Source organism: Anabas testudineus, chromosome 12, assembly GCF_900324465.2.
Source record: "Anabas testudineus chromosome 12, fAnaTes1.2, whole genome shotgun sequence".
Classification (NCBI taxonomy): Eukaryota; Metazoa; Chordata; class Actinopteri; order Anabantiformes; family Anabantidae; genus Anabas; species Anabas testudineus.
In genome coordinates this window covers 4,829,098-4,856,739 of record NC_046621.1, presented here as the reverse complement: position 1 = coordinate 4,856,739, position 27,642 = coordinate 4,829,098, and the positions used below count along the sequence as shown (strand labels likewise).

Genomic DNA, 27,642 nt, shown 5'->3' with positions numbered 1-27,642 from the left:
TCAATAAAGGCTGCTACCTTGCAGGAAGGTCACAGCTTAGAGAAACTCTCCACGAGGCTCTACACAGTCTCCCCCTGAACTCTCTCTGTTCCTGTTAGAGAGAATAAATAGCCTCATTATTCCACCAGGTGCGAGCCATCCATCCTAGTGTGATGCTTCAATTGTTTCTTAAAAACTCCTATCACTTTGCAGTGAAAACTCTTCATTCAGTCTGCTTCTCATAATAGTCCCCATAACCATATTGTAAGAATTATTGGACATTTTAAATTATTCTCACAGTATAAAACCATGTAAAAGTAGTCCTTATGATGCCTTGTTCTGCCTGAGGAAGTGAATATTAAATTCAAAAGCCCGTGAGTTGTTTACAGCAGGTGACATTAGATTCCCAAGACTCCACTAGACAAACAACTTGTCAGTTTACATTTCCAACAACATATCGGTATGCTCTTTTAACACAACTATGAGTTAGCTAGCTGGTACCCTTTTTATGACTCATTAGCCACGCACGTCTTCCTGTCATCACAGTATTCACGAAACAATGATAGAATTACTCCAGATGTACACAACAGTATGCTACATAAAAGATCAACATAGTGTGTAGCTACCAACCAACATTTTAGAGTTTTAGAGTTCTATTTTATATATCTATTATCATAAATGCATAATAATTATTATTATTAATCATTTTTGGGCTCTATTAAGCCGTGTTGCTGTTGTATTGAACAAGTACAACGTTGAGCTTGCTGATCTTTTATTGTATTGGGCAGATATCTGACATGCAGCTTAGAATTTTACCAATATTTATGATTTGATATACAAATAATAACGCAATAATTGACAGGTAACAAAATGCATTGTTAAAACATACAGTATTTTTGTGATTATCTGATTTGCTCATGTTGATTTGGCTGCATTACATTTTGAATTTACTACAGAACCATAATGTATTCAATGTATTTAAAGTTTCCCTTCTCACTGGAAAGGATTTTAGTCATGCTATAACACCCCAGAACTTTTCACAAGAAACATTACAACATATTAAACTAAAGCAAAACCATCCTTATTGTTATCACCTGGGGATGACCCTAATATCAGGAAAGCAATTGTTTTTATGCCTTGTGCAGCTCTTTACAGTTAGTGCCTGCCCACACACTGAGCCCGTGTGGCTCATGCTGCCTGTTGGCTTTCTACTCTGCAGATTTCCTCCCTCCAGCTGTACCCACAGATAATTATAATCCAGAAAACCATTTCATGGGGTAGTACAACCACAGTAGTTTGCTACCTCTATGTTTAATTCCTCACTATGACATAGCATACAATTTTAAGAGTGTTTCAGCAAGAGCATTTCATACAATTGCTGCCATAATAATTGGCTCCACATGAAAAGGGCTTTATGGTGCTTATGTATTGTGCTGGCCCCTGACTATTCACTTAATACTTGGACAGACAAGCAAACTGGAATGTACAACACTACTTCAAATGCAGATACTAAAGCTCACTGACAGTTGTCTTTCATTGTCACATGTAGCTTTCTTTGCGCTCATTCAACCAACTGACATTATAACAAAATTTCAGGTTTCAATGTAATTTTTCCTCTTTCAACCGCAACTCCTTCACCTGTTTTCATACAAACATATCGATAGACTCAATCTGCATAGACTAATGGCTAAAGACTAACTAAAGACTTACAGATGTATATTTTCAAATATGCATGCATGTGATCACATATTTTACCGCACTACACAAGAAAACTTTGTTAAGACTACTAACAATAGTTTTGCTACTACAGTATATAACATTTTGAATGATAACATGTGTACATATATGCAATAAGTGCATTCAATATGTTGATTAAAGTGATGACACAAGGTACAGAGTTCTGGTCCAAACATACCAGGGAGAGAAAGCTGAGACAAGTGTGGAATCCAGCTGTCAGGAAAGAATGATATCATATCACGCATGACAAAGAGAAATATAAACTACAGCACCCTGCAATCTATTATTTAGAACACATCTAAGTGTTTGCAGTTAAAGCTCCTCCAATACTGCATTCATATCCAATCAATTATTCAAGAGTGTGATTCCTCCTCAGTGAGTCTGACACACTGATGTTGGCTGTCCAGGGATCCAGTCAGCCAGCCAGCTGAGGCCTTGCCAATCAGTCCTGATGCTGACACAATGATGCCTCAGCCGCCAGCTCTGCCTCTGCTTCCTTCAGGAGGGTACGCTGTCTCTGATTGGTGCGCCTGTACCCTGGCAGACACTCCATCTGCACTAGATTGCACTGCTGGAGTGGAGATAGCTGCAATTTGCAGCAATTCTGCCAGTAATTTCGATATGTATGAGGACCAGAGCAATTCGTAGACCTCTCCACAAGGCCGAAGTACTTTATTTGATGCCTCTCATCACCAGCCTAAAGGTATATTTCTCCACCTCCCAACTTTGGCTGGTACCAAATTCTTTGAAAGGGGGGAAGTATTAGATTTTTTAAAATGAATAAGCAAAGATTTTTTAAATTATTTAGTTATTTATTAAATTAAGGTAAATGAGCACAGGTCGTAATTGAGAAATGATGGCACTGATCTGCTAATGACAATGATAGAAGTGTCCTTATACTGAGGATCCAGCTTCTCAACATACAATTCCCTGTCAGGGTTTTAATAAGTCTTTCAGCTCAAAATACATAACATACAGAACTTTCTTAATATTTTGCTCATAATATTGTCATGTTGTTATTGGCTGGTCAGACATTAGGCAATGGAAAAACACATAGATTAACAATTCATCATTTTACCGTTACCTTCTGAGTTAAGATGATAGCACATTTCTGCAACCTAGCATCCCTGCTGTGAGCTGCTGCATTGTGAATAAGCCTCTAAATTAGGGGTGAGGCTATGGTAACTGTTAAAAGCATGTTTCTCTAACTGAATTAAATATATGTCTGACAGCTCAGTGCTACTTTATGTTGTTTTTTATGGATACTCTCTTCTGTGAGCAACTCTCTATAGACATATTTTCTTCCTTCAAGCTCAGTCTTGACAGACTTTGTACACCAATAGCGTTTCAGTAGGCCATGCCATTAACGTTTTTCCTTTTAAATAACAATGTCTGGGTTATATTTTTGGCTCATTGTTCTTTTCCATCTATCAATGTGAATGTTTTAGTAAACGAAATGGTCAAAAACAGCTTTTCTGTCGATATTTATATTTGGAGGACAGTGCTAAGACTTTTTAAAACATCATCGAATTCTAATGATGCCTGGTATTTAATTAGCACTGAACTGTCAGCAAACAAAAAGGGTTAGGGGGTCATAAGATGTGTGGCCCCGGTCTCTCCCCCTCTCAGGTCCTACTTCTGTGACCCAGGAGGGTCATAGCAAGACCATCTCACTGCCCTTGTCCACCCATAATAGTGTCACATGCACATAATTAAAGTCTTCATGGCACTTTAGTGTTTTACTGCTTGTGTCTTACTTTTTCCTTGTTTTCCTTTTTCACATTTTACCCTTTAAGAACACAACCAACTAGGGCAGACAAGGAAATGGAAACTGAGGTTCTCTCCCCCACCTCTTGTAGCAGGTCTGTTGCAGCAGGACATTAATTACAGAGAGAGTTTTTTTTTTTTTTTTTTGAAAAAGCATGTTAGGTCCTGGTTGGTTTTCCTCAGCTGCTTTAAATGTTATTACTCCATTAAATGCCCATAGTTAGGTGACTAATCATAATTATGATGATTATTATCATCATAATTATGCTTCAGAAGGAGCCATACTGCAGCTATAGGTCACAAGGGTTATATCTTCAATACATTTTATAAGTGACATCTAGCAGTGCTTGAACTTTGTATCTTCCATAGTTATTGTAATCCTGCTGATTAAGGCCCAACGTGTGATAACGGCCAACTTGGCTGACTATGAGGTAGACTTGAGTGCTACTAAACTATATCTGTGAGCCTGGAGACAAAGGATTTGACAGTCCGCTTGTCCTGCACTATGCATGTACTGTGGTCTGTTATTCCTGGCAGTTTTGATGGAAATTTATTTTACTTTAAGAAAATTTAATGACTTCTACTGCTAAACCTTGAAGCTCTTTGCCTGTCTGACTGCTCGATACCCACTGGATCTTTATACCCTGTCTGTTGTGAGTCCTTCCTGTCAAGCTGTGGCTCCTCTGCTCATTTTGTTTTACCTGAGAGCACCTCTAAATATTAATGCGGTCTTCTCCCTGAATTACAGCCTTACAGGCCTGCCAACTCTCTCACCATTTGTCTACCTGCTTCTCTTTCCTTCCTTTACTCTCCTCTGTATCTCCCTTCGCCACTCTTGGCTCAGTTTTTCCACCCCGAAGGTTAATTTCTGATGCTATCAGATGTGATGGCTTGTTGGCTCTCATTCTTCTCTCTCATGATTCTATGACTCTAATCTTGCCACTTGAGCAAAACCCCCTCTTTTATTTTGTCTGTTGAATGGCATTTGGAGGCATTTAGTTTCACAAAGGCGTGAGGTTGAAATCCTACACTGACATCTATCTGAACTATCCAGCATGAGATAAATTAATCTATTGTGACACTAATCAAAACTGAAATCTGCATGACTTCAGAGATTTTTATGTGTTGTGCCACCTGTGACATACCTGCACTTCTTATCAATAGCAAAGAACTGTAGTTTCAGTGGGATAAGTGTGTGGATGTGGTTAGGACTTTTCAGTATTTTTGTTTAGCATGTTGCTGTTACTGAGGAGCATCTGAGGTAGACCAGTGGACCTATGAATAATATTCAGCCCATTTACATATATTGTATGCTTTCATAGAAATATCCTCAAAAAGACACTAATCAAAAGGTGCACTAGCAAAGTAAAATCAAAGCTAGTTTAAACAGACTATCAGAAAACATAAAAGCAAACAAATACAGAATGTGCACACTTCACTTAGCATAAATGCTAGAGCAAAAACTAAAGCTTTTATACTAATAGTATTATCCCTGTGCACCCCACACTACTACAAGCATGCTTTCAAATACTATTCACTTATCCAAACATTTGTCAACATGTGACCCCAAACTGTGTGTGCAATATTATTACCATTAGTAATCAATGGCAACTGCATAGTCATAGCAGACATTTTGACTTCCTCTTCTGTGCTCAATTATGTCTGTATGAATAATTCTTAGAGCAATGGCAATGTTTTATGCATAATATATTATAACAGGACCTCAATACATGAGGAAACTCCACATGGATTTTAGCAATCAAGCACTGAGATGATGACAAGGAAATAAACATGAAGGAATCAGTAATAAGGTGAAACAATATCAGTTCAAGTGTAGATCTTCTCATTTATATATGTTAAGCAGTGTGACAAGTGCATGTACATGTATGTGTGTGTGTTGATTGCCTTGGTTGCTTGGTTAAACTGTGGCACAAATGTTAGTTTGAGAGGTAAATGCATGACATTAGTTTTAATCAAGACTCAACACCACTATAAATCATTGTGACCTGCCAATTAGCTTTGCATTTTGCATGTTACACCGAGCTCCACTGTCCCCATCAATTAAAATTATATACCCGCTCATTAATAATAGGCACAAGAATGCAATAGGGAGGATGAAATGGTTTTTAAAACACTTGAGTGTCTTGAAGGAGCTGCAAATCAAGCTCACTAGCAGTAGCTGAAAGAACAAACATGAGATTTAATTGTTCAAGCTACATTATAAGTAACTTGCCACCTCCTCCATGTCTTACTGTGAATTCACGCTGGCAGGAGCAGCAAGAGACAAAGCGACCAGTACTCATTCATTTCAAATGAGCATTGAGAGACTTGGTGTGACAGAGAAGAGAGCGACAGCTGGCAGGGAGACTTCGGTTGGCAACAGGAGAAAGTTGAGCACAGTTCAACTTTAAATGAGCAAAGTGGTGTAGTCACTGACATTTGGGAAGATCAGAGAAAATAAGTAACACATATACTGTAGAAACAATTATGACACTGTAACTGGCTATGGTTTGTGGATCCCACAGATATTACACATTATGGACAGTAAAACCTACTGACACACGACTTCTTGGCAGAACACCCACTAAGTCACTGCTCATCTGAGTGCCTGGTTAGCCACAGCTCACTTCATCTAGCCCAGAGGTTTACAGTACATCTGAACCTGACTAAGAATAGCTACTCGCTGAGAATGACTAAATATTTACAGTATTTTAAATTCTGCTAAATGTTTTACAGTTGATTATGCAACAAATCAACACATAGGTTTTGCTTATGTAGGCTAACCAACCCATTCAACCACTAACTAATCAGCCCAACCAGGACTTGGTTATTTTAAAGCTGCTAAAGGTGCAACCACAATATGTCACTGTGGATACAAACAGCATCTGGACACACCTTAAGGTCTTGCAATATTAAAATGTGATGATATTTATCGGTGTGGAAAATGTTCCCATGAATAAGACAAAATCCTTAAAATAGTAGGGAAACTCATATTGATCACGACCACTCGTAAACCACTCCAGATTTAGATTATTGCCAGTTTATGCAACAAGGTAGGTGAAATATAGCAGCTGAAAAATACTCAGTAGACTTCAAACAATTTAACTGCAGTTAGAGCTGTACCTGATGCAGAAAGTGAATTTTAGAGTGCAAAGTATACATGTTTTGGGTGGATTAACATTTAATTATACCTTACACTAGAACATCACCATAATAACTTTCACTGTCACTTAATGGCTCCACTGGACTAACACAGAAACAGCTTTCAGTTGCTTTCTGTCTCTGCCTTGTCTGTACACACTGAATGCGTAAATGTGATCCTTAACCATGGTATAATAAAGAGACATGCAAGCTTGACATCTACATTTTTTTTTTTTTTTTTACATATCATTCATCAGCTCTACAAAGGAGGATATTCACACCTGTAGTCATTCGAATGCACCTCCTTCTGCAGCAGCAGAGACAGCTCCTGGATTTAATTCAGTAAAAATACCAAAGGTCTGAAATATACCGCTCACATTTTGTCTATTGTCTATTATGATAAAGTTTCAAAGGAAACAATATGTATTAATAATATATTGCTAGATGAAGTAAATGACTCCTGAGAGCAATAATTAGTGTGCTATGGGCAAATGTGAACAAACCAAGATCGTTATTCCCAAATTAGACTCCTGCCTGGGGAACGGCACCGTGTTTTTTTGCTGATGAACAAATAGTACCACTGAAATGTTCATTCAGCTAAAGAATATTCTGAATTCACTCTTGAAATGACTTTAAAAATAGTGGAATCAGTCAAATGCAGGGTATTTGTGCATGAGTGCAACCAGCCCCCACACTTTTTTCCCTTATGAAAGATTTTGGACTATTGTAGCACCCTACCAGGCCATATCTTATTTGATCTACAGCCAGTTGGAACACTCACCATTCATGGTTGAACGTGAGGGAGTAAGGTTAAAGGATTTGCACTTTCGAAGTTCTGTATATTCGTATGAGGAGGATCAAGAGCTTACACTTCAAAGTACATAGCAAAAATGTGTATTAAATATATTCATCTCTATGCAAATGCTAAAAATCAAAGTCCCTAACCAGAACTTTAAAAAAAAACTACATATTGCATCTTTTTATTTATGACAAATAACACAGAGTTCCAAGGAAAAGTGACTCTTGAATAGAAATTTGCAAGAGGGAACTTGTAAAGAGGCATAGATATGTCAGGTGTGACAGGCAGTCTTAAAATTCTTTTGCTTTTTGTCCCACCAAATGTCACAGTTGGCTCTGGGGGAGCAGCAAGTCAGAGAGTTCAGCACACACCTGTCTCTGTTTTTCTCCCTGAGCTCCTATCTGACGATAGCAAGCCTTTTCTTTTCCCTAAGAGCAGATGACAGCAAGCTTTTCACAGACCCCCTCGACTGGCCTGGTCCCTGATGGCAAAGGGCACAGCAAATGTCCTCGTGGCTACGGAAATAGTCCACCCCATTCTAATTCTTGCCCATTCACAATCTCTGAAGAGTTAAACAGCTTGACGGGAAGATTAAACAAGAGGGAGGGATGAAGAGGAAGGGAAGACAAAACGAGGGAGGGGTTGGGAGGAGATGGAAGAACGCTGCTCCTTTTTCTCCTTTTCAGTTGAAACAGTCTCGGGAGCTGCCCCCCAGCAAAAGAAGGAGAAAAGCATGATGAATAATTAACTTCAAGAAATGTCACAAGCGGCAGAGAGAAGTGTAATAATTTCTCTGTTGGGTTTAGAGATCTGGTTTTTATTCTTTTCCTTTATGCCCTGTAGTGCTGTGCTACGCTGAGACTGTGAGCACAGGACTGCAACCCGTCCCCTAAAAGCATCCAGTACATTACCCTACATACTTCTCAAATAAAAGCAAATAAATGATTAATATTTGAGCCTTTTAACAGCATCACAGAGCACATCCCACATAGGTTTTCTACATGTTTATAATCAAGCCGTGGATGTCATTCACATTAGCTGTAAAACCACATGTAAGAAGCAGGAATCTGACGGTAATGGTTTAATCGATGTCGGGAAGGTTTGAGCTTTATTTCTTTTTTAGTTCTAGAGACCACAGCGGGCCGCCTTGATATGAATAAAAGATAAAAATCTATTTATCTTTTCTCTATTTATGTTCTAAACAAGATAAATTTGTCGTCTTTGCTATAAAGTTCAGAACTGTGAAAATGGATTACCATGACCTAGTATAATGAGGAAATTGCAGATATGTCATTTTTATTGTTGTTTTCCATAGATCTCTTAAAGAGAATAAGATTTAATAGTTGGCTCCTGCATGTATAAGCATGGGCTAAATTTAATATCAGCATTCGTTTCATGTGTAGTAGAGTAGATACTTTTATCCACTTGAAGTGCTAATAGTCATAATCGTGGACCCAGTGAATCTGCATGTGCTACAGTATTTCTAACACTATGTAAGTCACAGCACTTTTCTCTCACCGGTTTGTTCTTATCCAACATCGTAAAAGAGACTGTAATGACACGGATGATTTAATGGCAAAGAATGCTTAAAGATTTTTGTCCCAGTGATGCGCTCTCTAATCACACTGCAACCGTGATTCCTTATCAGTAAACACATTGATTGTTCAAAATGAGATGCGGATTTTGCGAGTATTATTTATCTTCTTTTAAGTTGACGTTGAGTTATTATGCTTGCATAATATGGAGATTTATCTGTAAAGAAAAGTTCACAAAAGATTACTACCCATTTACAATTTGTTGTCTGAAGTGTTGGGTAGCACTATCTGAGGCCTGAGTATATCCGTTCACTGCATGCTGAAGAAAAATGTAACTCGAGGCAGGGTTGGATTAACCCACTAGAGGGACCCGGGGCAACAATGAGCCGTGGGCCCCTTTTAAACCTCCTATTCACACACACACTCCCACAATTTTAGTTATTTTCAGAACCATTCATTTTCAGAATCATTGAAATAAATCACTTCATGCCTCAGGCTTGATGACAGTTTGACTAAATAAGCACTGTTTCAGAAATACTATGAATAAACACCAACGCATTAAAAGGTATTAAAGACATAAGAACCACCTCTGCATTTGCTGTTTCCTTTACTGTTAGACTATGTACATAGATGATCTGATATTTTCAGCGCCCAACGGTCTCTGTCTAGGCTAGTTTCCAATCCAGTTGTGACAGAAATCTGTGAGACAGCTTCATACCGCACAGTCCAGGCCAGCCCTTGTAATAGCTAGCATAGGTGGTGGCCTAGGGCAGTTTGATATAGTAATGTCACTCAGTGGGCAAATTCAGTTGTCATTACTCCCATAACTATGCGCTACTAGGTACATTTCATCGATACTGACCTCAGTGTGCCATTTTTCATGATGCTTTCACATTCACATGGGGCTGTGCCAGAGCTCAGCCCCGTCTGCTTCAGAACCACATCGTTGGCAATATCACGCATTTGTCGTGGCCATTTGTCATGGCTTTCACGTGTCGCTCTGACAAACGAATGTAGCTCGATTTTGCCATCACAGCACCAGTATCGATATGTGTGTCTTCAATATTTGTGGGAGAAGGACAGTGCGCAATTTGCTCATGTGGCATGTCAGCATTAATGGCTCCATTAACCATCTATTTATAACTACGGTAGACTCATTAACCCAAATACTTCTGTGTACCTCTAAAACACAGTGTTATTTGTAAGTCAAAGGATACTATTAGTACATATGGTAATTATTCCCCTATACTTTAACATGAAGATATCACACCTAGTCAGTAATGTCATAATATGATGTATTACATTATAAGTATCTTACATGTACCAGCTTTTTACATAAGCAGTTCAAATTGTGAACGTGTCAACAGCTTTGTTTCTGGTTGAAACAATAATGTGCTGCATGGACATTTTAAGTAATATAAGATTTGGTTCTCTGTGCTTCACAGACCCACTAACATAGCTGTATCCTCTTAGTCTGCCCCTATAACTCAAAAGCGAATATAAGCATCACAGTTGAGCATTGCTTTTTTATTTCTTAGCCACTGAATTATTCTATTGTTTTTCTGCGTGTGAAGGAAGAAGAATGTGCTGAAGACTTGTAGACAATGTAGATCAAGCAATTAAGGCAATTAAAAAGAATGCGCTTTAATAGCACCTAGATATACCTTCATATCTGGGTGTCAGAATAAAAGGAATAAAGAAAGAATAACCTAATTGCCCATCGAACGCACGTAGGAGGACAGACATTTTTTGACTTATGCTAAGCTTCCCTTAAATGGCAAATCGGTGAGAAGAGGGGAAAAATCTCTCCCGGCGGAGCAATCAGCATATTAATACTGAAACAAAACACTCAAAATTCTCCCTTGTATTAGATCCCATTTTAAATAACCTAAAAGTAGCATTTAATTAACAGAGAGTTACACCTGAGCATTTAGATTTTAACCAAAGAAGTCTCTGTTGTTATTTCACTTGTCTTCTTCTTTAATTACTCTGAATTAGAATCTTGCAGAGATTCTCCAGGGCTTTAATTAGGGACTGAATTAAAGTTATGTAAATACAGTTGGAAGCTGCAGAGTCTTTAAATAGAGTTGTGTTGCATCTGTTTTTTTGTTTTTTGTTTTTTTGACAGAGAAAACATCCTAACTCTTTCCTTTGAAGTTTGTCAAATCACTCCAGGGTTACTTTTCCCTAAGGTGTTTCTGTGGATTGATATGTTTTTTTTTTCCTCAAAGGGTTACGACACAAAACTATTTCTGCAAATGAGCCATTTTTGTTTCTCTGAATATATGTAAAAATGTGTTGTATTTTTTGTATGTGTGTGTGTTTCTGTGTCTTTTTCCTTTGCGCGTTCTTGAGTTTACGTTCTTGTCTACGTTTTGACTGGAAACTCTCACATGCATGAAGTTACCTGCCTATGAATTTATTAATAACTGATTTGCCACTTCCAATTTGCTGATCTACTGTGAAAATGGAAAGAGCAGGATCAGCCTCCCAAGTGCCTGGGCGCTGACTGCAAGCTTCAGTCTCTGAATAATAATGGGTTCTTTCAGCTGTGTTTGTCATCAAATTAGCCCTCTACTTCAGACGAGGCGCTCTCAGAGTGCAATTCTTGACAACGATGGAATTCAAATTAAGCAAAGTCAGTCTGAGGTTTGTAGGCTTTAAAAATGAGTTTCATTTGTGAAAGTGATCATTTCCATAGGAGCTAAAATGACTCGGGTTCATATACAGTGGCAAGAAAAAGTAAGTGAACCTTTGGATGTTTAATGGTTTTCTGGATTAATTTGTCATAAAATGTGACTTATGAACACAGATGTTAACCAGTTCCAGTGATGCCTGATGAGTGATTGTTGTGCCCATCACTTTGTAACCCTTTGTAGCTTTATGTAAATCATCAATTCGTGACTGTAGATTCTCCGAAAGCTTGCATGCCTTTCTGCTGTTTATGACAGGACAGACTGTAAAACAATCTTTCAGCAAGCAATTGCAGCCTACTGCTTCCTTTCTCAACCATGACGCCCTTTGAAGCGTCTCCATCAGTCCACGCTTTCAGATGTTCTTTTTCTTATGTGTCTCCTAAATAAACATTACAAATGTATAGAGTGCATTTGTAAGCATGGAACAATGCTGTCTAACACTGTCTTGAGGCTAAGTTCCCGTTTGTTTGTCTTCCTGTCTTGAATTTCAAGGGACCCAGGTTGAGTTCCTCCTGCTCCTCTCTGCCTGACACACTATTGCTCTTGTACCTTTGATCAACCCAGGAGAGGGAAGCCTGCCCTGGGAAGCGGCAACACTTCAGCACAGCAGGGGAAAACATAGAGCAGGAGGTGGCAGGGAAGATGGGATGAAAACATTTTTATTCCTTCTGGGCACTTTATGTCTTACACTCTGTTTAAAGGATTGAGCAACAATTAAAAGATCAGTACAGGGCATCTGAAGTGATGGCAAGCTTGAATCTGAAGTAGTTGAGATGGGCGGATGCAAACTGCGAGTGTGATAGTGCCTCGCTTACAAAGTGCGCTTTAGAAATATTTTATATAAGCAAGCAGAAAAACTTAATCTAGACATGTTTTTCCTCTCTCGCTTTTCGAGGATTGAGAAGCAATTCATTAAGCAAACGACTGTCCTGAATAAGACGGAAATCCTGCCAGCTTATCTATTTCACATACGTGAGCATAAGCCTATAGCCAGGACCTAAATTATATTGTAGTGCAAAGGTACTACTAATTATGGCAATTTGTTGCCCAGAATATCAGTGTAAAGAAATGTTACAGTAATAATTGGTCACTCCTTAATTTAAAATCACATTAATTGATTTGAGTGGATTCGACGGGTGTCTCCATTCTCATGGTAAACAGTTGTGTGAGCAGTAGACCCACTTCAGTTTTTTGAAAAGAAACTTTAATCTTGTTTTGGAAAGAAACTCTACACGTGCAGGGAGAGACTGTAAATGGGACAAAAACCATATTACATCTTACTTCCAGAAAATGTACGGCATTGAGAAGCTGCTGAAATAGCTTTGAGTTGTTTGCTGAGAACAATTGTAGTACTTTGTAATGGATTGTTTTGGTCTGTGTCTCCCTTTTTTCCCTGCAGGGCTAAAGCAGATCCATGCCCTCTCCATCCAGGGGAACTATGAGCTTCGTATTGACTTGGAAGACTTTGAAAATAGCACTGCATACGCCCAGTATGGTACCTTTGGAGTGGGCCTTTTCTCAGTGGACCCTGATGATGATGGATACCCTTTGACTGTGGGGGACTATTCTGGCAATGCAGGTATGCATGTTCAGTGAACTAGTTAGACTTTGCTTGCAAAAGCATTTGTGCTGATACTTGGATTTGTGTCTGCTATTTTTGCCTTAGCATGTTTTTTTTTCCAATTAACCTAATTGTGAACACAGAAGTCACAGCATTGAGTAAAATCTCCAGCCAACTTTAGTGCTTGCTGCCTTCTAGTGTTATTTTTACATTGCAGTAGGTGTGTCCACTTGTTAAACCATGCAAGACAATTGCACAGAGAAGGGGACTGGTGGTGCTGTGTCTCTGCTCCCCAACCACCAGATCCAAGCCAGCTACCTGTCACCTTGATTAAATTACTGCCAATTAATTGCACTGCTTGACCTGCAGCGTAAACAAAAACCTGCCGTTGAAATGAAGAAGCAATTTAAAGAACCTTTGGGGAGCTCTGCTCAGAGAACACGGAGAGAATGGGGACATATATGAAAGATGGAGCAGTGAAGAGACAGAGAGGAAGGAAGGAAGGAGGCCTGGAAGAAACTAGCATGGAGGAATGAAAGGGCCAGGTGTGAGAAAAGAGGAGAATCACAGAAGAGATAAAGAGGTAAATAAAAATGAGGATAGAGGTATATAGGGGACAGAGGAGACAGAAATGTAGTGGGATAGAAGAGGAAAACCAGAGGGGACAGAAAATGTGGCATGTGTAACAGCTTTTTGCCCAGATATGGTGTCTGCTAAAGAGTCGTGTAATAATACCTCTGGTGCATCCTCAGCATGGCCTGACCTTGAACTCATGCCTGTCGGACATTTGAATCCATTCAAATTAAGGGCACTCAAACTCTCTCAGGAAACTCACGTTCTCACCTTGGCTTTTCCTCTAAGCAGTGCTACTGTTGTTAGTATTTGCACTGCTTTGCTCTGCTGTGGCAGCTTTCGGATCAGCTGACAGGAGCTCATTTGGACTTGGGGCAGCTGGATCTTAATGGGCATCAAACAAATCTGGCGGTCCCCAGCCACTAAGGTGACACCGAGCACCTTGCAAATGAGCCTTTTAGTGCTTCTGTTTTGTTTGTTTTCCTCTTTTCTACATCCTCTGGACATCATCTCCAATGCTGACGCCATTGAGCCGCTTCTCTTCTTTTTTCTGGCCACATATCTCCATTCTCTTAATGTCGACTAGCACACAACATGCCTTTCAGATTATTTTTCTTGATGACTGGTTACCATGGTAATGCCAAATGGAGTGCAGAGTGGGGCAGAGTGAGAGGGTAAGGAGCTAGGTGACCACATCCTGGGCAATTAAGGGCTGTTTGATGCCCTGATGAGCTGTTAGCCATCACCTGATGGACCGGTGAGCGGTCTTTCATTCTGCTCTCAGCTTTATCCTTCTATCCACTTCTGGTCACAGTGTGAAGCCTGCTTTAGAAGGAGTGGAAAGGACAGAGAGTGGAGGGAAGGTAAAGGGACTTTATTGAGCATTATGAGCTCTTAGAACATCCATTTGCTAAAAACTTTGGATCTCTGCTGAATCTATAGGGAGGTTGCTTTCATTTTATGTGTAAGCCTCTTACAGAAGTGCCTTGCAAAGTAGTTATTGATGTAGACAATATGTTAGGGAGAAATCTTTCTATAGTGGGTGGATAGTTTGAGCTCTACAATTTGATTGTGCCAATCAGAGTCATGCAGAGTATGATTAAGGGAGCTTGCAGGCTGCAACTTGCCTGTGCCGCATCCCTGCAGTGGTCTTATATCATTGTCATATTGACAGGTTGCAGGAAAGTAAGCACGTGGATTTTAAAGAATTTCTGTACTACAAGAACAGCTAAAGTGTTTAAGAAATAAATTAACATATGTGCTAAAGTCCATTATTCTCTCCTCTCTTCTTTTATTACTGTCCACTAACTGACTGACATGAAATCGCCGGGGAAAGGGGGCATTATTAAAAGGGAGGAGATAAAAAGGTCACCATGGAACCTTTAATAAATTGGCTACAATGCAGCCTGACCTCCAGCTTTAGATAATGAGAAGCAGTCTTCTCCCTTCTCTCTGTTTATAGAAATGATTAATTGAAAAGTCTTGTACCAAGTTGAAGTGTGAATCACTCTGGGACATATCTAATTGCTGGTTTCTGGTTTTAGAACCGAAATTATGTGGGTGAACGACAGCGAAGAAGCCGCTCTTGTTTGTGGTGTCTTCTTTTAATAATCAAATCCTATTATGCTGGTACATATTTTAAATAAACCTACGTCTATATGTGACTTTTTAAATATATACTAAAACATTCTGTTTTCTTTATTTCCCTAGGAGACTCTTTGCTGAAGCACAATGGGATGAAGTTCACCACCAAAGACAGGGATAACGACCACTCAGAGAACAACTGCGCCTCCTTCTACCATGGTGCCTGGTGGTACCGCAACTGCCACACCTCCAACCTTAACGGCCAGTACCTGCGTGGTCAGCACACCTCCTATGCCGATGGCATTGAGTGGTCCTCCTGGACTGGCTGGCAGTACTCCCTGAAGTTTTCTGAAATGAAGATCCGACCCACCCGTGACCCTGAGAATAAATGAAACTGACATAAGAGAAAGAAGGAAAAAGAAGATACTTTTTTAAAATATTACAAACCACAGTTTCTGACAGCTACAGTAGGTGGAGTTACTTGTCTTGATATTGTTTATTCACTAAAACATACAGTACCTCTTTGAGTTTCGTTGACTCTGCTGTTTGCCTCCTGATGTCTCTCTTCCTTTTTGCTCCTCTTCTTCCATCACTCAGCTTCTCGTCATGCTGGCTGCCATAATCCTTCCCCTGCTCCTTTTCTTAAGAAATAATGCAACCATGATGACCTGTTTTTGATCATTCAGTTCACAAAAACTGTTGACTGTCCACTGCGCTTTATCCAGTCTAACATGGTGGTCGAGCCATTCCCTGCTGAATTACACACCAGTGATTTCCTCCTGACATATAACTCTGACCTCACATCTGTGCTGACATGGCATTTAGACTGTGATTTAGTCTCGCTGCCCATTTCTGTATAATCTGTGAATGGAGAGGATTGCTCCAAATACAACAGAGAAAGACAACCCCTTCACAAAATATGGACACAACAAACAAATTCACTGTATACCCCTCAAAAAATGAAGCTCGGAGTTTCACCACAGAGAAGGGAAAGCACAGTGGTCACACTACACTAAGTCACATTTACGTCCTTGATCAGTGCGAATGAGACCCAGCAGGATAGTGGCAAGAAATGCAGGCCTCTCAGATAATGAGAGGCAGAGGGAGACGGAGAGTGAGAATGCAAAAAGAGGAATGAGAAAAAGAAAGACAACAGAGGATCTCATTCGTCTGACTTGGGCCATTAGGGAGCATATTGGGCACTTTGTCTGATCTGCCTGCCAGCTGAGTATTGGCCAAGTGATGCAGCACTCACAGATGGTAACCCAGCACTTTGCATGTGTATGTATGTGTGTGTGCGCATTTGTGTGTTTGTTTTTTGTGTGCGTGTGTCTGCGATGGAGAGAGACAGAGTTCTCTAACACTATCAATTTCTTCTCACGAGTTCAGTAGAGCGTCTCGATTGAGTAAAATGTTCGGCACAGGCAGACCAAACTTGATGCATGGTTGACATACCTTCTCTCTCTCCATCTTAGTTAACATGAAATAACAAAGCCTCTAATGTATGCACATGTAATAGGAAGGAAAAGACAACGGAGGAGACCCATGAGACCATAGAATGAGTGGTGAATGAAAGACGATGTCACCCCTGCTTTGCTGATCTTATTTTCTTGGACCTGGTAAAAAAAATGGCACATTTTCAACAACAGCAACCCCCCCACTTCGACTTGTCTGGTTTGTCCTTGGTTTTATAATTTGTTCTCCTTTCCAGGTGGTTATTATGGGATTTTCTTTGTGTGTGACAGTTTCACTGTCACTGTCATGCAAGCAGAAAGTAAGTTGCTGTAAAATAAGATTTGATGCTCTGCACCAGTGTCTTTCTTCTTCTGAGTAGGAATTCAACAACGTGTTATAGCAAAAACAAAATTGCCTAAAGCAAACAAAAAAAAATGAAAGAAAAAAAAACTATGAAGAGAAAACATGTAGAGAAAAAAAAAGTCGGTGAATCAACTTTTTTCACTTTCATCGAGTTTCTTTGGATATATGAAAAGCTTTAAAAATATCTGTAGATTTATTGTACAGTGTGTATGACTTTTAGAGCATGTGGATCTGTTTTCTTACTATGCTAAAACACAAAGAGAACTGAAGCACATGGACTTTACAAAATTCACTGGTTAAAATATAAAGAAGACGAGAAATATTTACCGAATCTTTTCGCTTCCTCTACCTGAACAATAGGTCAGAGTGGCCAGCTCTACTCTGAAGGTCAAATATGAGTGAAGAGAAGGAATGTTATTATCCCTCAAGCACATGTCCGTTTAAATCTGCAGCACAAATATAAATCTTTTATGGAGGCACACTATGGGAGAGTTTTGGATCCTCTTGGCACATTAGCTGCCTTGCTGGACATATGCGATCTCTCTGACATCTTGGCTTTGGAAACTCCTGTGGCACAGTGGGAGACAGTTTTGAATGCGTGCTGAAGGGTGTCGCCCCGGGTGACAGCGAGTTAACGTGTAGCACTGAGCGATGCTGCACTGAATACCTCTGATACTGGAACAGCTGTCAGTTTCTCTGTCATCACCGGTGCTTGGAAGGATGTCCCAGTGCTGTGTGTGTGTGTTTCTGCAGCACCTCGGCTGTGTACATACAGCTATACATCATGTCTTGGTGGATCCCTGCCACCCCTCTTCAACATCAAAGCACAGACACATTATAAATACTTACCGATGTTGTTATGGAACAGAGTATGAGGTATAATAATGTTGCAGGATGCAGCAAAATTAGAAAAAACTTGGAAATGTATGGGTTCACTAAAGACGGAATTGGACTGCGTGCGAGATGCAAATGTGTGCGTGTGTCTCTGTGCTAAACAGAGCATGTGTGTGTTTGTGCGTGCGAGTATGTGTGCACATGTGTGCACCTACAATGTCTCTGTGTGTACACATATATGCACATGCTTTTTTGGTTTGTACATGCCCATGTGCATGAGTCTGACAAGAGAACGGGAGGCTGAGTGCGTCTCTCTCTGTGGAATTTTGAAGTAATGTGATGCTTATGTGCAACTTGCCTCCCCTGGTATTTGTGTTGATAACGGAGAGATTTACGTAATTATAATGAACTATTACTTATTGTGATTGTGAACCCATTAGAGTGGACACCACCTTCTGGTACTGTGTTGAACTGCGCTTGTACCCTAAAACCCTGAGGACCCACTCCCACAATCTTGAGTCACTTCACCACGTGGTGCTGACTACACTGTATATGTTACTGCTATGTTCCCCCTTGTTATTTAAATGTATTTCAAGTATTGTTTGCCATGCCCCTTTCTGTGTTTCTGTTGAGTGAATGCCTTTAGAGTCACTTTCTCTGCTGCAGCTTGCTGAGTCTCCAACGAAAGACATGATAAAAAGGGTGAAATCAGAGGTTCTAATCATTCCCGTTTATTCCAATCATTACAGTGCATCAGCACCGTCTCGATCAATCCCCAGGTCCCCAAACCTTCTATCTTTCTTACTGTGTACCTCCTTAATTGCCTTAGCCTCTGCTGCCAATTCCCCCTCACTCCATAGCTCTTAAATTTCCTCCAGTCCAGACTGCCTCCCTCATTATTGCTTTGCTTTTTGCTTCACTCTTGTTGTCCCTCTCCTCTTTGCAGTCCTCCCAGTCCTCCCAGTCCCAGCGCAGAACTAACTCTGTTTTCTTTTTATTTTATTTTTAGTGAAGTACTATAGATTGTTTTGCTGAATCTTGATAATGTGTTTTAATGTTATTGTCAACATTTAATAAACATTCACATTTTATAAATGGGGAACATCTATAAGTGAGTGTTCTTTTTTTGGCCTAGATTCAGTTTGTTGTGTTTATTTATTTATTTGTTATCTCAGACTGCTGACTGGTCTTGCTGAACAAATAATGAACATTTAATAGCATTTTATCCATCAAACGAAGACCTAGTCAATGTTTTCCGACTGTCATCAACAATAAAGTGAGAATGGGTTGAAAAATGGTAAACACAGACCCACAGTCTAGTTGCTTTTGAGAGTTTGTGCTTTTATTTGCAGCGTTTTCTGCTGCAAAACAATTGTATTTCTTTGAAATTAAGTTTTGTTGGTTGAACAGATTTTAAATAATACTTTTTGAAAGAAATTAGACATAAACAATGTCCCAATATCTGGATATTCCACAGAACTGTAAAGCATTTAAACTGATTTAAATCATTTTCAATATAATTTCACCTAGTTTTATTGCCCTATTGCTTCTGTTTACCATTTTATTGCCTTTTATATTTTAGCTGAGTACTTGAGTACTTAGGTATCCTTTAACCTACTCTAACTTGTTACAGCTTTAACAGCGCAACAACTCCAACACTTTCATCTTATTTCATGTACAGTAGGAATACAGGTTGCTCTGATGGAAAGTTCAGCTTTGAAGTAAGTTTCCAGAGTTCTTTATAGTATGACGTGGTAACTGAATTACTTTCTAATGTTGCACATCCTTCATGCAGTCACCCAGTGTTTTGAAATCATGCAAAATAAAGGAACCTGTCACTAATCAAATTTCAAGTGTCTGTGTGTGGCCCAAACCTAGGCCAACATGCTGCATCCTTTAATTTCCTTGAAGGAGTGTGAGTCATGATAGGAAGGGTGCGTGTTGAAAGAGTAACACTGAGAAGTGATGCCAGCCGTGTGATCTAGCTTTTCAATTCATAGTTCAAAAGGCAGAAAATTAAGTCAGCGACCGAGTTCCTATCTGTGTAGAGCCACTACATACACAGCGCATTCAACTCTTCGCTGTGTGTGTGCTGGCTGTGCCATCTACACAGTCCCTTCAAAGTGCAGAACAGGCAGCCAAAATACTGTTTGCCTATTTGTTGAGCAGTGTCAAGTTGTTTTAAATACAAATCCAACTGCTCACACAATGACGGGTTGAGGAAGGATGATGTAAATATTTTGTGAAGTGTATTATTCTGTGTAATTTCTTCTCTTCTTCACAGTAGAAGTCAACAAGCTTCTGTCCAGCTCAGTTTCATATTTACGTCCTGTCCAACTGTTTGCTAAAGCATTGACCTAAGCAGGATTAACTGCACCTGTTTTTATTGTTCTGTTTTAATTTGCGTATTAGGTTTTCAAAGAACTGCATAAGGGCAGTAATTCAACAAAGCATGCAGTCCAACATTAAAGCAAGGAAAATTTACATTTGGAAAGAGACAATGGGTTAAAGAAATTCACATTTGCCTCTGCACGGGTCGTTTTGAACTTGTGCAGTCTCTTTTACCTAAGAATCATTAGCTCCACCTTTGCCACATAGCTCTGGATTTGGGTTTTTAGTATTCCTTCCCTGCATCTCTTTTCATGCCCCACATTTCTTTTGTATGCTTACCCTGCATGCCAGCAGGGTAAGCATACAGATTACTGCAGAGCCATGAAAACCAACTAAACACATGAACACCTGACTGAAAGGGAACATTGTATTAGTTCAGACAAAGCACAAATGTCATGCTTTAGTAGTCTATCAGCTAATCGCTCCACAGAACAATCTCCATACACCATCTCCATCCGTTATAAAGCATTCTATTTCATTTACTTGCTGTACAATGATTGTTGCTATATAAACTGATGTACCCATTTTGCAGCAAGCTTTACTTCTCCCTCCCCAATCTGTTATGTGATATAGTATATCCAGTGGCTCTGACATTGATAATACAGTATTGCTGTTGCCCTGGCTTCACTCTGTGAACACCCATAGGGAGATTTGCATTGCACGGCTGTATCATCACCAGGCTTGCTGGGAAGGCAGGATGCAGGTTACTGCAGAGACATGTGTGTCAAATAGAATTGTGTTGCTTTGTTATTTTTACAGGAGAACTGCAATAATATGTGAAGATGTGTCATGTGATGAATTGTAGCCCACATATTTTTGGTTTACTTGTGAATTAATATTAATATACTTGTATGTTTTATTTAGTTATTTTGCTAGATATTCAAAATATCACGATTAGAACTGTGATCAGTTCACCAGACAGTGTGATAACTATGTCCTTTTGTTTTTATCTCACTATGGTCCAGTTACAGATTACTGCTAAATATTTTCAACACAATATACTGCAGACACACACAGACTAATTATGTTTTCAGTATTTTCTTCATGTGATCAGTTGTTGAATTGCCATCACACTGAGTAATGACCACTTAGTGGCTGCCTTAGCACTTTTTACAGGACCTTGCAAAGACAACATGCTGATTTTTTCTGACAAATGACAATTAATAGCTCATGCAGCATTTTAATCTTTAAAAAGACGTCTGTGTGTGTTTTTGAGTGGACCTAAAAGCATTCTGCTCTCCCTGCTGTCTGAGTCACTAAGTTTGCATGGCAATCTCAATTAATTAGTTTTTTTGTACTTTAATATAACTTTGAGTCTACATTAATTAAATTAGTTGATCTAATCACTCTTTCCTTGTGCACAAAAGTAACCCATTTGAACCTACATTAGCGTCTCCTTCAAGCTGGTGACAGTTGTTTCAGCCGGCAGTACAGGCATGTTCAAGTAGAGATTGTGACTGTTTTTCCTTCCCTTTAAAGTCAGGTCTTTATTTTTTTTAGTGGCGCTCATGTCTTACATTCTCACTTCATTAGTGGGGCTTAGCCATTATTTTCTTTTTAAACAGAGTTGCTCAGAACTCTTTGTTTTTTGTTTCAGCACGTGTAATTTAAGATGTTTCACCACAGCGGAGGTTTGCTTTTATACTTACAATACATAGTGTAGATAAATTGTTGAAACCAAATTAATCTGCCACATTTTAAGCACAAATGCCATAAATGTGCTTGTTTCAGCTTATTAAATGGGAACTTTTTCAATAAGTATATGTTTGTATAGGCTTGGTTGGACAAGATAAGCAGTCTGAGGACACCACCTTGTGCTCTGTTATTTCTGACATCTTATAGATCAAGCATTCCCAGTAGTGCAATCATCCATAAAATAAATGGCAGATTAATCAATTATGAAAATAAATTGCAGTCCAAGGGAAAATTATGACATTTTTTAAAAAACATGACACATACCCCTTCCTTCTAAAGTTGGATTTTAGTTACTCTTTGCATTACAGAATACCAGGATGATATTATGGACCTATAGACAAATTAGAGTCAACAGTTAAGCTTAACTTACCTAAGCTTACCGGAGTACACAGAGAAAACCCACTCACAGTTTGAGCAGGGAGAACATGTAAATTCCACACAGACAGACATCCTGCCGACCAGTGGATTCAAACCCAAATCCTTCTAGCCGAGAGGCGACAGTGCTAATAACTACACCACCGTGCCACATCCACGCTCCATTCATGGTTTTGCAAAATGCCTCACATAGCATAAATAAGCTGAAGCTTTCTGAGTCAGAGCTGCAACAAAAACATTTCACACCTGGTTCCTTTCAGCTTATTATCACACAAAAAAGTTTCTGGATATGATAGAACAGTTACAGGAAGTCATTACTGATTAGTCTGAGAGCAGCAGTCACTCCTTGGCCTCCTCACACAGACTGTTCCTCCTGTTGGCTCTGATGAGCTTACAGGTGCAGGTTTGTAAATAAAGGTCCTTTTTCTGCTTCGCAGAATTCACCTTGTGTTTTGTCAAATCTTTTTTTTTTTTCCCACATTTGGCTCTCAGAGAAAAAAAAAAGCCCTTTTCTTCTCAAACTCCACAGGGCTGTCATGTCAAACTGGAAATGTCAGGGAGAAACCACACACACAATTTATTACACCGTGTACCATATTGTACAGTGACTGGTGCCAGCTCTCGATATGTCAGCACCTTGATTAGAATAATAATCCAACGATAGAACAGGAATAGGTGAGGAAATACTGAGGCAATAGTGAGCGTGGCTGTTTAATCCGACCTTATATGTAACATCTTTCTCTACAAATCACAGTCATGACTGGCTGTATTTCATCTTTTGATAGTTTTAAAGTAGCATTAAGAATTTCTGTGATGAAATTTGAACCTGAGAAATTTTCGAAATATCTTTGCAATAAGAAAACACTTTTAAAAAGTGTACTTGATCCCTGGAAGGCGTTCTGATCATAACACTGAAGCGTTTTTATGGTTTTATTGCTGAGCCTCAACAGTGAAGCAAATAACTGTCTTGACTTTTTTAACTTTAAGATTGTATTTATCTTTTCTCAGCTGGTAAAACATGTTGACACACCTTTACATTTGTCTCAGGTTGGAGGTTAAAACCAGTTGATTGTATTGTAGTCATAAATAGATTTTTATGGTAAAGTAGTTTTTGATCTTGATCATTGAATCTTTGATCTAATGGGAGCTTTTGTACTTAGTGCAGGAGATCTCATCTAGTTGGGAACAACAGAAAGTTGAGCTGAGACAGTCACACAAATATGAGCAGTGATTTGGTGCAGCAAATGTTTTTGAAGTTTTAAAATCAGTGTAATTTTATATTAACTAAATTTCCCTATGAGCTTAACCAGGAAGCACCTGGTTGCCTTTTTAATAATATAGACTTAGATGAAGATCAGATCACATTGAACACCATGAAATTTCTTGCCACTGTTTGTGTCTCTGTGTGTACAAATTACTGTTTACTATGCAGTTCCTCTTCTACTGTACGGTAGGTACAGTTTGTGAAAATATCACAGCACAGATAGTCGTGTCTCCAGGCTCCATGAGTCCCCATCACCATGTGACATTACTTTACAGAAGTCTAATTAATGGTGCTGGTGGTGGAAGGTCCCAGTGGGGCATTGTGGGAGCTGTAGATGTAATATTCTGCCTGACAGACACAGGCAAAGCTAACCTGCAACCTGCTTATTACTGATGACACCTCACAAATATGGAGCAGTGGCTAATAACTAAGCAGACCCCATGAGAGCTTTTGATGGAAAGATATTGGTGGGAGGTTTCAGCTAACAGGCTTTTATTGAAATTACACAAAGGGTCCTAGCTTACCCTTTGGGACATATGGGATGAACTAGTGCTGTATTGCCAAACATATGTGTCTTTGTTTGTACTATGCCAGAAGAGGAAAAATGGGGGTATATATTGACATGAGTTATATGAGCATTATAAGAGCATAACTCTGTCTTTGGGGATCAATACGTTTGAATTGAAAGTTGTGCTGTGGCACAAACACTGTAATGTCAGTGTGCAGTGGTTGTATTTCTCCTATGTGTTCTGACGTTAATAACATTAATTTACAGAACATCAGTAATTAATGTAAAAAGTATATACAGTCATGTTTTAAAATAATGGAACAAAGGTACGCTTTTTTTTTTTGGATTTGTCCTCTGTAGACCACCACATTGGATTTGAAGTGAAACACTGAAGATGTGACAAAAGTCACATATTTAATTTATAATTTTTCATAAAGGTGAGGCATCCAGGAATTACAGCCATTTTCATATTGGTGGTCATACTGTATCTGAAAGTATATATAAAGTTAGTTTTCCCTTTGGGGTATGGTATAAAAATATGGATTGGTTTATTACAGAAGCATCAATAAATGTAGAGCTTCATTCAGTGAAAAAAATATGTTGCATCAGGACATAATCCACTCACTGGTTTTGTTTCCTATACAAAAATGATAAATGTGCACTTTAGGGAGTTCATTTTTAGGAGACAGGATTGCTCAGCAACTAAAGGACGGCCAACACTGGTGCAGATGCTCACAGTCCCTAGCAGATGAAGTTTATTCACCTTAATGATGAGGTTGACATGTGCTAATTTCAGTTCTTCTTCTAATGAATTGCAATGAAATTTGTCACCAGTTTGTAGACTGTGATGCGAGACTTTTTATCTTACATCACCAGCAAGTCAGCATTTTCGCACATTTAATAAATGTTTTCAGAATAATTTTATAGTAGTACTACTAGTTTATGACTTTCAAATGTAGGTAGAAACTCACAAATATCAGATGTTTTGGGGTAGTGATACATTTATTTTTTTAAAATTACAAAATTTATAAAAAAATGTGCAAGAAGTAAGTATTAACTGAAGCTGCAAAATGAATGTACTAAGGCAAAAGTACAATATTTTGCTCTAAAGTGCTTTGCAGTGAAAGTAAAAGTAAAATAAAATGGAAATACTAGAAGTACATGTACCTAACTATTGTACAATACATGTTTAGTATTCTGAACGTGGCAGCTTTAGCTGCTGTCTGTTGTGAAATTGGTTATGTTGTTACAGTAAACATCCGCCAGTCACAAAATGGCAAAAAGCTCTCAATGTGACAGATCCTCTGGATCTGATGAGCTAATTGTCTCATTTACAAGTAGCTCTGAACCAGGCATTTCTATCACTGTGATCAAATCCCACTGTTTTTGTGTGCGCAATAATTTGCAAGCAGCCATTAAAGAACAAAATGAGAAGCTGTGCGTGCATTTGAAGCCTCAGTTCCTTTTTAGTGTGAGCCTCGGTAAGAAAAGTTGTCATGCTGGTGGAGAACTGAGTTCTGCAGCACTGTTCAGCAGCACAAAGTTGAGTCAGTGGATGATATAATCTAGCCCACAAGAGTATTTCAGAAAGCATACTGTGTCTGTAGGTATTCTCAAGCAAAGCAGGTAGTGTAAATTAATAGAATCTCAGCTGATGACTGAAACTTTTTAAAGTTAAATACAGTATAATGGGAGTATAATCTGCCTACCTGTGTGCTGTTTTACTGCTGAGTTAAAGAAGTTGAAAAATGGGGTTGGAACACACCACACGTAAACAGAATCAAGACAAATGTGAACCCTCTGGAACTACCTAGCTTTCTGCACTAATTGGTAATAAAATTCACAGTGCTGGTGGAAAAGTAAATGATTTAACAACTGGCCAGAGCTTCGTTTGCAGCCGTAACCTCGAAAAGGCTTTTGCAAGAGCTGCAGATCATACCTGTGCCTCATTTATCATCATTCTTCTTTTAGAGCTGCTGTCTTTGAAAATGGTCCTCACAGAGCTGTTTAGGATGTCTCGTGTGTGCAGCTCTCTTGAGGTCGTTCCACAGTGTCTCTGCTGGGTTAAAGTCGGGACTGTGATCCTTTGGCTAGGCCACTCGAAAAGGCAGATTTTCTTTTAAATAATTGTGTAGTAGAGTTACCTCGATGTTTAGGGTCATTGTGGTGGTGCATCAACAGATGGCTCTTATGAATAGCAAATGCAAAGTGCTTTTAGTAAAACAAAGTAGCTCTAACCCACAAATCCGATCTGATAGAACTCCAGGTTTGCTGACTTCTAACTCCATTTATCCTTCATTGATGTCATTAGCCGAGGGATTCCCAGAGTTTTTTAACCTTTGAATGATGTATGATGATGTTTGCTCAGAACTGTAATGAAGATCTGACCACATTTCTTTCCTCCTCTCTGTACTATTTTGCAGGATCCATGGTCTCTGAGCTGGATGTTTCCATTGTGCAGTTACTTGAGCTACAGTACCAACTGTAGCTCTGTGCTGTATCTCTAGGCAGTTTAAAAAACATTACAAACACTTTTAGTACATCGTAACTCATTCTCAAGTGTTTTGTGACTAAAATAACATTGTTTCCTCTCTCCATCCATGTATTTGAAACACGGGAGATATTAGTGTTGGGTTGGTGTTGCTTAAGTGAAAACTGTAGTGCATGTCACTCCACTGGATCTAAGATCGTTTCCTTCTGTGCACTCCTGCATATAATGCCCCTTTGTCTACTTTTGCCTCACTTTGGGTCTTTTGTTCACAGCCTCTCTCTTTTTCACACTTTCATAAACACAATACCACCAATACACGCACAGCAACACTTGGCATGACGGTTGTGAACCCATCATGGGCTGCTTAAACACAGTCAAAACTCACACTGCAGCAACAAAGTTTTTTATTTCGAGGTGTTACTTTGGAGTCTCACACTGTTTTAGAATTTTAACAATCGGATGTGAGCTTTGCAGCTAAAACCAGCTACACTTAAGGGATGCGAAAGCAGTTTTCCTCTGTTTATTAACACAACTACTTGTTTAGCTTCAGTTACTGAATAGTCATGTAACACATTCTTTCAATTAAGCAAGATATCCCATTATACTTGTAACTCAGTATACAATGCCATCACCAGTAAAGGGTTCTCGCTGACATTTATCATACCTATTGACAGATTTAGATGTTTTTTGTTGTTCTTCTTGAGGCTCAAAGTGTAAGTGGACTTCAAATGTGAGAACAATACACTCTCTGTGTGGTAAGTAAAATATCTCAGCATGACTACTCTCATTTATTCTCAAAACAATTACAAGTTCATCAATAAATTAGGGATTAAGCACTGTAGATATGACTAACATTTAGCTACATCTTGTAGCAAATGGGTCATTAATGCCTTC

At 39.1% G+C, this 27,642-nt stretch overlaps 1 protein-coding gene across 2 annotated transcripts in view; it reads left to right on the top strand.

Moving 5' to 3' along the window:
• Positions 1-16,483, top strand: part of fibcd1 (fibrinogen C domain containing 1) — an 82,590-nt gene extending 66,107 nt beyond the window's left edge. For both annotated transcript variants that reach the window (XM_026354071.1, XM_026354070.1), the window contains 2 exons: positions 13,054-13,233; positions 15,499-16,483. In XM_026354071.1, coding sequence (XP_026209856.1) covers positions 13,054-13,233; positions 15,499-15,764 — 446 coding nt within the window. In that variant the 3' untranslated portion in view covers positions 15,765-16,483. The remainder of the gene's footprint in view (positions 1-13,053; positions 13,234-15,498) is intronic.
• Positions 16,484-27,642: the final 11,159 nt, after the last annotated feature.